This window comes from Podarcis bocagei (genome assembly GCF_964188305.1).
Source record: "Podarcis bocagei genome assembly, chromosome: 1".
NCBI lineage: Eukaryota > Metazoa > Chordata > Lepidosauria > Squamata > Lacertidae > Podarcis > Podarcis bocagei.
Genome location: NC_138125.1, coordinates 78641003 through 78652559, shown reverse-complemented (window position 1 = coordinate 78652559; position 11557 = coordinate 78641003). Strand labels below are relative to the sequence as shown.

General features: G+C 41.0%; 1 protein-coding gene and 1 long non-coding RNA gene across 10 annotated transcripts in view; one reads left to right on the top strand and one right to left on the bottom strand.

Moving 5' to 3' along the window:
• Positions 1-331: 331 nt before the first annotated feature.
• Positions 332-1675, bottom strand: LOC308592245. The gene is made up of 2 exons (XR_014010453.1): positions 1092-1675; positions 332-543 (listed from the first exon to the last, which is right to left on the bottom strand). It is a non-coding gene; the product is annotated as an uncharacterized lncRNA (long non-coding RNA).
• Positions 1676-2145: 470 nt separating this feature from the next.
• Positions 2146-11557, top strand: part of LOC308591746 (mucin-5B-like) — a 50516-nt gene continuing 41104 nt past the window's right edge. For 5 of the 9 annotated variants that reach the window (XM_081202666.1, XM_081202664.1, XM_081202663.1 and 2 more), the window contains exons 1-11: positions 2182-2267; positions 2530-2644; positions 3330-3417; positions 4399-4535; positions 4884-5109; positions 7042-7167; positions 7462-7579; positions 8305-8443; positions 9538-9639; positions 10173-10242; positions 10360-10497. In XM_081202666.1, coding sequence (XP_081058792.1) covers positions 2197-2267; positions 2530-2644; positions 3330-3417; positions 4399-4535; positions 4884-5109; positions 7042-7167; positions 7462-7579; positions 8305-8443; positions 9538-9639; positions 10173-10242; positions 10360-10497 — 1330 coding nt within the window. In that variant the 5' untranslated portion in view covers positions 2182-2196. Of the gene's footprint in view, positions 2268-2529; positions 2658-3329; positions 3418-4398; positions 4536-4883; positions 5110-7041; positions 7168-7461; positions 7580-8304; positions 8444-9537; positions 9640-10172; positions 10243-10359; positions 10498-11557 lie in introns of those variants that run through there. The other 4 variants (XM_081202665.1, XM_081202668.1, XM_081202670.1 and 1 more) reach the window with 4 other exon arrangements.

Sequence of the window (11557 nt, the reverse complement as noted above, 5' to 3'; positions counted from 1 at the left end):
AATGAGAGGCTTCATTTATTTCTCTTTTGAAAGGACCTTGAGTCAAAAGAATTTAGCTTTTATTGGATGTTGTATTTTTCAGATTTATATTGTTAGGTTGTGAGATGCTTTTCAAAGGCCTTGTCCTTGAAAAGTGGGATATAAGATCTAGATCAATAGATTATAGTGATGAGATGATAGTAATGATTTAGACCACCTTTCACCAAATAGTCCCAGACTTTTTGACTGTATCAAAATTATAAGCAAAATATACTGTTATTAATTACATAAAATTATATCACATGGAATGGCCAGTTGAAAAAAGGAAGACTAAGATATTCATGAAAAATAGTTAGCATTATGTCAGCTTTATTTAATTCTGACTTAAAATCAGAAGTCAATGTTGGGCTGATATATCTATAAACTCAGTGTTGGCAACAAACTCTTTACATATATTACACAAAGTGCTTAAAAAAGCACAGAGCCATTGTCGTTTTTCTGTCACAATTCCTGGGACCCCTGTTTCTATGAAGACTCCCAGGCACTTCAGCATAGCTTAGAATTCTGTGTTATGGGGAGAAAATAAATCTTTAACAAAACCCTCCAAATTCCAAGGTATTTCATAATACTGCAAAGTTCACTGAACATGAAACAAGTGATGTGAACTGCGATAGCCTTCTTTCTTGGTATTTCCTACAAGTGTCACATGTTACAAGGCCATGTCCACTGTCCTCTCTGTGCCCTACCCCCCACTGCTGCTTGCTAGGTTGGCAAATAAGACCGTAACCCAAAAGCAGTCCGTCTATTCAAATATGAAAAATTCACTGAAATAGAACCCCCTCTTGCATGTCACAGAGCACACCCATTGGCAGTGTTGTGCAGCCTAATCCTGAAGAATTTGGGTCTAATCGAGAGAAGGCTGGGCTCATTTAAGTCTGATAGAAATCAACAGGACTGGATCACCCAACTGCAACCAAGTGCCACTGAAAACAAATTATTATTGACCCAGGGGCAGCCCATCCCATTTTGCTGCCTGAGGCTAAATGGGAAGGTGGTGCCCTGCATGCATGCCACCCATGCCCTCTTGATGTCCCTGCTAAAGCCTCACTTACCAGGGTCGTGCAGCTTCTGAGAAGATCTTACAAGAGCCCCGCAAGATTGCTCTGTGAATCCAATGATCCAGCTCAGCCAGGAAGAGGGATGTTCAAAAGCATGATGGACACATACATGTTTGCCCATGTTGAAGATCTGTGTTGTTCATTTCACCCTCTCCCTCAAAAAGTTCAGACTCTGTTTAATTAATTAAACTTATTGGTCATTTTTAACCTAAATAACTAAGCAACTTACAGTAAAAGCAAGCAGCCAGATACATTAAAACCAGGATAAAAGAAAACACAGAAAAATCTAAAGACAGCTCTGTTTTTTTTGTTTTTAAACTAGATTAAAACATCCCACCTACTCACAGAGGCTATGGATAATTAAAAGCCAAAGAGATCATTAAAAAGGAACGTTTTCCTCTCACACCTAAAGATATGTAACTATGGTGCCAGGCCATATAAATAAATGTTTGCAGAGCATTTTATCATTGCCACCACCCTTATTTTCTCTGCAGTTCAGCGTCCTGCTGTCACCACAAGTGAATGTTCTACTTGGGGTAATTTCCACTTTCAGACATTTGACAGTGCAAAATTTGACTTCACTGGAACTTGCCGTTATGTTTTTGCTTCACACTGCAAAGACAGTCATCAGGACTTCAGTATCCAGATAATGAGAAGCATCAAGGCGGGGACTGCCATCTATTTCACGGCCACTATAGATGGAGTGCTTCTGGAGGTCAAAGAATCAGGCATCACAGTAGATGGGAAGACGTGAGTTGTCTCAACATCTGTTGATAGTCTTCTGTTTTCTCATGAATGCTCTTGTGTACTAGGAACAGTGTTTTCTTGGGTCTGAAATCAGAGAGCCAATGCTGAGAAATGTCATACAGTGGTGGCCCCAGATTAGGGTGATTTCCTACACTCAGGACCAACATCAGGAGCTCTCATGCTTCTTCAGGCAGCAATCATTAACATGAGCTCACAATGGCTGGTCTCTGACATGCAGGCAGCCCGGCAGGCAGCATCAGCATGAGGTCACAAGTGCCACTCTGTGTCCTTCAGCCAAGCAGCATCAGTATGGTACATATGAGTGCATATGGAGGCATATTGGCATATTGGTATGGTGCATATCGAGACATATTGGTCCGTCTCTCACCGAAAAGACAGCAACAACAACAACAACAACAAGATGTGAGCACGCTCTCTCTCTCTCTCACGGGCGGGACCTGGCCAAAGCAGAAGTATGTGAGCACAGCCAACCTCTGCTTCCCATCATTCCCATCCGTCCTTTTGGTTGTCTGAGGGGTTGTCTGAGAGGGGAGAGATCAAAGCTGAGAAATGCCCATTGAGCTTAATTAATAAGCTCAATGGGTTGGGGATATCTTTAATCATGAGACAACTAGGATGCTTGTACATTTGTTTTATTTAGTTTTCTTCTTTTTCTTTCTTTTAGGATTCTTCTGCCCTTCAGTCTGAAGAGTGTCCTAGTAGAAGATACTTATCCTTATTTCCTAATTACCTCCAAACTAGGCCTGACTCTCAAGTGGAATTGGGGTGACACTCTCCTAGTATGAAGCTCCAGTTAGTTGGATTTGTTTTAGTGAATTTTAATACATCTAAAATGTGTTGAGTAGCCACAGTCTTCGCACACTGCCATCTTCTAGTGAAATTATGAACAAAAGGGATACACATAAAGCTAATTTATTTATATAAATAATCATTTTGTGAGCCCTGGAATTATGTTTGGAGCGAGACAATCGCACAACTCCTTTCTGGTTCTACTGTTGAGAATGTCAGGAAGATGGCAAAGTTTTAGTTAGTATCTCTGACTTTATCACTAGAATAGGAAGCCACACAACCCAACACCAGCTTGTGTGCTTAAAAATTGACTAATTACGGCCTAATTGTGGCACAGTCATTTCTTTCCCCACACACACACACACACACACACACACACACACACATTGTTTAAAAATAAATAAGAGGAGTATTTAATTCCATGTTCAGAAAGAGAATACCACTGCAGCAATTGTGCTCAGTTTCCAACGGGGAAGCCGTCATGGTGTCCTCCAGATGTTGTAGACTACATTTGCCTTCACCCCTGACCATTGTCCATGCTGGCTGGGGTTGATGGGAGATATAGTTCTATCTGGAGGGCAGCTCAAGCTGAGACCGTACTATGCATTATAGTTATGAAGGTGTCTGTATATATGTGTGTTTAAAATGTTTGTCTTTTTGCTTATTTTTTCTTAGCTGGATTTAGAAGATACTTACAAAGGGAAAACATGTGGTTTGTGTGGAAACTATGACGGCAATGATAAAAATGATTTATTCCTGCAGGGTAGGATTTTTTAAATATATATAATTGGCTATTATTATTATTATTATTAGAAACCATCACATTTGTATCCTAACCGTTTTCAAAAGATCTCAGGAATTGTGGCTGGATTTGTGGAAATATTTCCCCATTTTACCCTCAAGACAACAGAGATCATGACTGGCCTCAGCAGTGAGATATATAGCTGAGATACATACATACATTTGGGGTAAAATCTAATCACTGTCCTTGGTAAGGTAGCCTAGGGTAAAATATTGAGTGAATCTGGGCTGATATCTGAACTAAACAAAGGAGGATGTGAATTTGTCACTCAGAACTCTTATTTCACATGTAATAAGGTACAGTGGTGCCCCGCAAGACGAATGCCTCGCAAGACGAAAAACTCGCTAGACGAAAGGGTTTTGCGGTTTTTGAGCTGCTTCGCAAGACAAATTTCCTTATGGGCTTGCTTCGCAAGACGAAAAATGAAAACGTCTTGCAAGTTTGTTTCCTTTTTCTTAACACCGTTAATACAGTTGCGACTTGACTTTGAGGAGCAACTCATAGAACGCGGTGTGGTAGCCTTTTTTGAGGTTTTTTTGTGATTTTTGAAGCTTTTCCAAAACTTTTCTGACACTGTGCTTTGCAAGACGAAAAATTCGCTAGACGAAAAAACTCGCGGAATGAATTAATTTCGTCTTGCAAGGCACCACTGTATTCCTCTTGGCATTCTAAGCAATACCTTCTATGTACAGGCTGACTGGAAGATAAATGCCTGCTTCCTTTTTTCTCTTTATGCAGAGCAATTGTACACACTGTGAGTACAGATGCAACTATTTGCTTATTTATTCATTTGTAAAATAAATTAAACTATAACGGTACAAACTATATGCTTTAAATCATGGATGGGTGATTGCTGGGCTCAAAACTGAGAGTAAGGCTGTAATCCTAAACCCACACATTGACCCTGCACAGTAAAGTCCTATTACTGGTGGGATTTTACAGGCTATCCACTATTCCCATGGCAGTTTGGAAACCTTCAGAAAGTAGATGATCCAACAGAGAAGTGTTCCGATGTAATGGGAGACAAAAGAAAGCAGCAAGACAACTCTCAACAGCAAGATAAATGCAAAAATAGATACGTAAGTTGCACTGTTCATGGTATGTGAACCCTGCCTTGCTTTCCATTTGATCCCTCTAAGGGCAGCAGCTCCTCACTGCAAATGTTTCCCTATTCACTTTAGTGGATGTAATTGCTGCTCCACACATGCATAAAGCTATATACATGGAACTTCCCCCTTCAATGAAGTTAGCAGAGGTGACAGTGTTCTCAGTAGCAGATAGACATACTTTGACCAGGGAGCCAGAACCTCACATGTTAAGTATCAAAGCAACGCCACAGAAGTCAGTAAATTTATGGTACTGATGCTACTATACATGTAAGATCTCCAATCTCCCCCTCTCTCCCCACCACTTTCTCTCTTTGACAGAAATCTAAGTGCAAGGAAGCCCTATCCCACTTGGGGAATTGTAAGAGGGTGGTTGCTATCGATGATTATATAGCCATCTGTATTCAAGATATGTGCAGCTGTTCTGAGAAATCTTCTGCTTCTGACCTGGTTGCCAGTTGTGTATGCAGCACTCTCAGTCAGTACTCCCGGGACTGTGTCCGCAAAGGTGGAGACCCTGGAAAATGGCGATCCAAGGAACTCTGTTGTGAGTAAAGAAAGATTGACCTTTAATTTATTTAACAGCGTGCACACACGCGCACACACACTGAAACAACATGTTAAAATTGCATGTCTGAGTAGACTTGCCTAAACAGAAAAAGGATTTATCAGGTGCTGAAAACAATGCAGCAAATGTGGCAGTCTAATATCAAGGGGCAGGGAGTTCCAGAGTATAGCCGCTGCCACACTGAAAGATGGGTTCGTGTAGAACGAAGATTATGTGGCATTTGTAAAAGTGCAAGTTTCGCAATCAAAGTGGTAAGGTGGGTGAATATTATGCAATGTGATTCTTTACATAGACTTGTCCCAAGCAGATATGGGTTTATTATACTAATAGGAACAGCTTAAATTCAATAATGTCCAAACTCTGCCAGCTTAACAACAAATAGGTTATCAGAAGGAGTTCCTAATGACTGGTCTCTCTTTCCCAAGCAGGCAGCAGCAGTATGAAGTCACAATGGTTAGTCTTTCTTCATGAAGTAGGCAACATCAGCATGAGGTCACAATGGCTCCTTTCTCCTCTTCAGGCATTTTTCATTATCACAGGAACTAAAGTGCAGGACTAGCATATTCAGGGTGAGCCTATGATATTCTGTTAGCTGAGGCTAAGGACCAGATTCTGCTGCACCCCACATGCCATGTACAGAAGTGGACTGGACTAGGAGCTGAGTCTAACTTCAGCGTAGGCAACAGGATCGTATCCTCTAGTGCATCTGACGGCAGTAGGCTAGTTGAAGGGGTGTAAAAGACCTGTGGCATACACAGTGCAGCTGGTCAACAGAGAGGACTGGCCAGGGGGCTCAGGGAGCGTGACACTGCTGCTGCCTGGGGAGATTGGTAGGGGTGTCACTGGGCATAATATTCAAGAATGGCAACCTAGATATTTAGTGCACTCAGAAGTAAGTCCTACTTTACTCAGTGGCGCTTTGGTGGATAGGTTTTCAGCTTTATACAGCCATCCTTTTAATGCAACATTAACTTCAACTCCCACCCTGAAATGGCAGCTGTCTGGTGTTGCTGTCCAAAAATGTGACTAATTCATAGGCTCTCATGCAGATAATACCGATCTGAAGATAGGGATGGAAGGTTTTGTTGATTTTTGTTCTCTTGGTTTTTTATTTTTCCAATCTTAAATTCAGTTCTCTGCTTTTCTGAAACATTTTCATGTTTCCCTTTAAAAAAACAATTCTGATGAAAATTCAACAGCATTCGGGTACGGATTTCACATTTTTGCATGCAGTTTTGACTACTGTTCACATTTTTGCTGGCATTTTTTTCATGATATGCATTTAATGTTATCTTTCACTAATTTATTCATTCTTATCCATGCTTTCCCCTAATTCATGAGTTTTTGCTTGGTTAGAGAGCTGCATTGCAAAACTGGACAACTGTGAATTTCAAAGAATGGCTGTGTTTTGGTTTTCGTGTTGTTTTGGAAAGTGCAAATATGCAAAATTCAGCTTTTAATGCAAACTGAATTCAGTTTCTCCCTACAGCACATACATTGATCCTCCCCAACATTTGGAGCAGAAAGGAACACGTACTCCCCAAGTTCCTCTTCTGCCAGTATCCTGCCCTAGTTCTTTCCCCAATTGTTATCTACTTTGGAACCAGAGTTTCTGCACTTTATATCAGGACCTCTAATTAACTATCCTTACTAAAGTGAATGGGGTCTGCTTATTACAAATTGGCTGTGGTTTGTGCCTGTTGATTCAAGGCTCAGGGAAAGACTTTGGTATGCTTTGGAATCTTGTAGAAATGGTACAACCGCAAAACATTTTCAATAAATGACATCTAACCTAAGTTCGTCATAAGAATGGAAAGAATGACTGGAACTGGAAGTATGCTATTTATTTTAAAAATCATATTATTAATTTGAAAACTATCAATAACATTTTTACTTTGCTTGGGTTTGTAGTCCTGAAATGTCCAAACAACCTGGAATATGCAGAATGTGGAAGCCCCTGTACTGACACCTGCTTCAACCCAGAAAGGAGCAAAATATGTAAAGCCCCATGTACGGATGGATGCTTTTGTCCTAAAGGTAGAAAATTGACCTGATCTATTATCCATAATTTGCACGGCATTTTAACTGAGCAAAGTAGTATTCCAAACTTTCCTTGTGCATCCTGTCAACACTCCTATGAAACAGGTCACTGAATATGCCCATTTTACAGAGTGTGGACCAATAACATTGCTTGTTTTGTTTTTCATCATATTATTAAGTGATGTCTGCTAACAAGTGCAATAACTTTCACATATTTCCTACCAATAATAAAATTATGTGTAGCATTTATTTTCCCCCTTCTAAGCATAACTCAGCACTGTGTTTGAACAGGAAGCATTCTCGATGACATCAAGGGCAAAAAATGCATCCCAATTGGCAGCTGCCCCTGTACCTTTCAAGGCAAAGTCTATGCAGCTGGAGACACCTACGCCACCCCCTGCCAAAACTGGTACTGTTAAAAGCTTGCTAATAATGATGTATCAGCTTGAGGGAGAACTGAGATAACTGGTTATTTTATGCTAAAATCAAAGTCTGGAGGAGATTCTCTTTTGGAAGTTCAGAACCAAAACTTTGAAATGCAACAAATCCAAGCCCATTGCATCTAAAATGCCCCCCTGCATTTACTGGGGTGCAAAACTGAAAACCCCCAGAAACGTTCTCAGTAAAAAAAGTCATCTTAGAAAGTTCAGCTCAACTCCAGCTGATTGTGGAGAGAGCAGAAAGAATTACATGGCAGCAAAGCATCTTCTTGACCAAAGTCTGTTTTGGGGGCCTAATCCAGCCCCTGTGGCTGTTTATTTCCTGGGGTAAAAGCCTAAGTAAACCTCAACAACTTCAACCCTAAAAAAAGGTTAACAACCTTGGTCGGCCCTTTGGTCAGCCCTCATGGCCCTTCACTTCATCAAATCTGGCCCTCTTTGAAAAAAGTTTGGACACCGCTGGTTGACCAAGCAGCAATCCCTGCTTTCCACTCCTGGCCCATATTCCATGCTATTTCAGCCAGCATTGGAGAGGAAAAGAGCTGCTGTGCTTTAAAGTGCGTTGAGCTGAGAAGCTGACTACATAATTTATACCCTGCTTCAACTTCTTGATTCTGGAAAATGTTCAGGGCTGGTCACATGTGTTTTCTGTACTACTGTTATTGAGGATTAAGCTACTCTTTCGGTCTTGTAGTACTTGCATGAGTGGAAAATGGTCCTGCATATCACTGCCTTGTTCTGGAAACTGTAAAATAGAAGGTGGATTCCACATAACAACATTTGATAAGAAGCAATTCGTTTTCCATGGCAACTGCAACTATGTCTTAGCTAAGGTAGGGGATTTTTAAAAATTGTTTGAGACCTTCTAGGAGCAGCAAATAGACACCAACAGTAGTGCACTGAGGTTGCATAACATACTGAAATTAAGCTTCTCATTAAATGCTTTGTTCCATGAGACTGATAAACTGTATTGTAAATGTAGCCCTTTGCAATTGTAAATGAGCACTAACCAATTGGGGCCTTTCACGTTCATACAGCCATATTCTGCATTGTATTTGCTGTTGCAGCTGACTCATTTCTTCTCCTTTGAGTCTGAGGAAAATGTGATTTCTCCGCACCTGAATCACAAACTTGAGAAAAATACATAGATTGTGCATAACTCCTGAGTGACAAGGACACATTTCTTTTGTGGGGGAAAGGGCTTAAGCACAGCTCTGTACATTACATGGCAAACATGTCATGTATATGTTCAATGAAATTACTCTATGTTTTTCCTGCAGCAAAACAAAAATACGTGTTGATGTCATGTGTGTGTCACATGTGGATTAAATGACCATGTGTCTGTGGATCATGGTTAAACAAACAAACCAGATGTGTTCACAGCATGCACTATGCAATGTATATGTCATCCAGCTTTGCTACTGATGACGGAAACAGCAAGCACACATGCCACATGAAATATGGATTTACAGCAAGTCCGGAACTATGGTGGGGGGGAATCTTGTCTAAATCATTTTGAGAAATAAGGCTTAAGTGTTTTCACCACCTGCTGAATAAGGCCCACTAAATTCATCAGGACTTAGGCAGTACTCAATATTATGTAATACATATATGCTGAAAGTTACACCTGTGTCTAATCTGTCTGAATTGAGAGCATTGGAAGGTTCTACATCTGAAAAAATATGCAGGGAAAATGTTAGCTTTTTCCAGTTTGTCTGTCTTGCAAGTAGGTGCATGCAAAACTTCCCCCTGTTATTATAACAGCACTGACTCCATGTTAGGCAGGGGGGAAGAGGCCATGTAAACAGTGTTCAGCATCCACTGCCCATCTCCTCTACAAGAGATTTGCAATGTGTCAGATGAACATACACCCTGGTTGCTGGCCACATCCACTGCATTAATGGTGTATTTCCCTCTTCATTTTCAGGACACAGATGGTTCCTTTGTGGTCATTGGAGAGATTGTTCAATGTGGAGTTTCCAAGACTATGACTTGTCTGAAGAATGCTTTAATCACTTTAGGAGCCCTTGTAAGTTACTAGAGTTACAGTATGTCTAGAAGTGCTGCCACCACCTGTCAGAAATGCAGAACAATCTGAACTCAAGGAAGACACTGGAGTAAATTATACTGGGATAATTACCCTATTCTACACTCTGTTCATGAGTGGGGCTACTGCTGGCTGAGTTGGTCTGAGCTCAGAAGAAGGAAAATGAGCCTTTAAAATAAAGTTTGACGTACACCACCCTTTCTGCAGGAAACTTCCACTGAATTTGTCGGTCATATCACCAAGCTGAATAAAGTTTGGAATAGGGCTAAGTTTCCCCTTGTGCCATCCTGCCCTTGCAACTTTCCTGGAATGCCCCTTTTTGGGAACTTATCCTGGCCTCGACTCAGCACCAGATGAGCTGGGGTGGAGACTTACACCAACATATCTTTGACTGAATCAGTTTAGCCAAAGACTCACCTGTTTCAAACTCCACCTCTGACAGATATTGGATTTGGATTGCTCCCTAAGTGCTTTGTCAGTGTTCATGCATTTATTTATTTTTCCTTTCTTTGCAGAGTATAAGAGTCTGTTCCACTGGAGATGTCTATGTCAATAATGCCATTGCGGTATTGCCTATAACTAAAGGTCAGCATTCAGTTTCACTCTAAATTTCCAATGAAAGCTATGTACCTGTAAGGTGATTGCTTCTACTTGGATATAGTTTTTAGCTGAAGGCAAGTTCTGGGGTTTTTTTTTTATTAGATGGCATCACACTCTTCAGACCATCTACATTCTATGTCAACATCCTGACTTCTTCAAGGGTACAAATTCAAGTACAACTGAAACCCATTATGCAGATCTTCATAACAGTAGACGAAACTTATCAAAACCATACTTCTGGTATAGTATTTCCCCATGCATGAACTCCTACTGTCTTTTAGTAGATTGTAAAAAGTACCTTGAGATGCTTTGATTTCATGAAATATTCGCAAACTTTCTCAAGGATAAACTGACATCACAAATGTCTAGAGCAGGGATGGGGAACCTGGAGTTTTTCCCAACTCTCATCAGCCCTGACATTTGCTCTGGCTGACTAGGGATGATGAGAGCTGGAGTTCAACAACATCTGGAAGCCAAGCAGGTCACCCACCTCTGGATAAGGCTACTTAAAGCGATCTTTTATTCAAAAGAAATTTAGTTCTATCTTGATATGTTTGTCTCATATTGGAATGTTTGGAATAATTGATATCAAGAATCTACATCTTGCCAATGATATTTTCCTTAGTTTCCATGCTTTTGTCTGACATGTCCTGTTCTCCTGTTCTCTGGAGAGCATGTGAAGCTTGGAAAGCCAAGTGTTATCAAGGAACTGGGGAGACAAAGTTATTGGGAATCCCATTCCACCCTTTACTGCAGATATGTGGATTGTTACATGTCCCATGTCTGTTTACATTCCAACACAGATTGCTGGCGTGAGCAGAACTTCCGGTCTGTTTTTAGTCTCTCTGAGAAGACGGCAAGGAGAGAAGCCATGTTTTCTTTGTCTTGATTTATGTAGAATAAATGTGTAGTTTAGTATCGTGTCCACGCCTCAAACCTCATCTCTTGTGCAGTTTACACTGCTGAGTAATGTGTGCTCAAGCCTGCTCTGCAGCTTGAGTCAGACGCACATCGGGGAGGATAGTCGATGGATCTCCGCAGCGGCAAGGCTGAGAAAGGAGGCGCTCCAGCTGGGGCCGAGACAGCTGGCTTTTCATCCCCCGATCCCAACAAAAGTGTCTTTGGGGATAAAACATCCCAAGCACATTGCTTCTGATGGACTCTGTCAGGTGTGATGCTGCTGAAATGAGTTAAGTAGGTTGGTCAATGCCCCCCTCTCCTTGTTTGCCCATGTATCTGAATCGTCATTGATGAGACTATGGAGGAAAGGGATGCAGTTGCCATCTCCAACATTGCTACT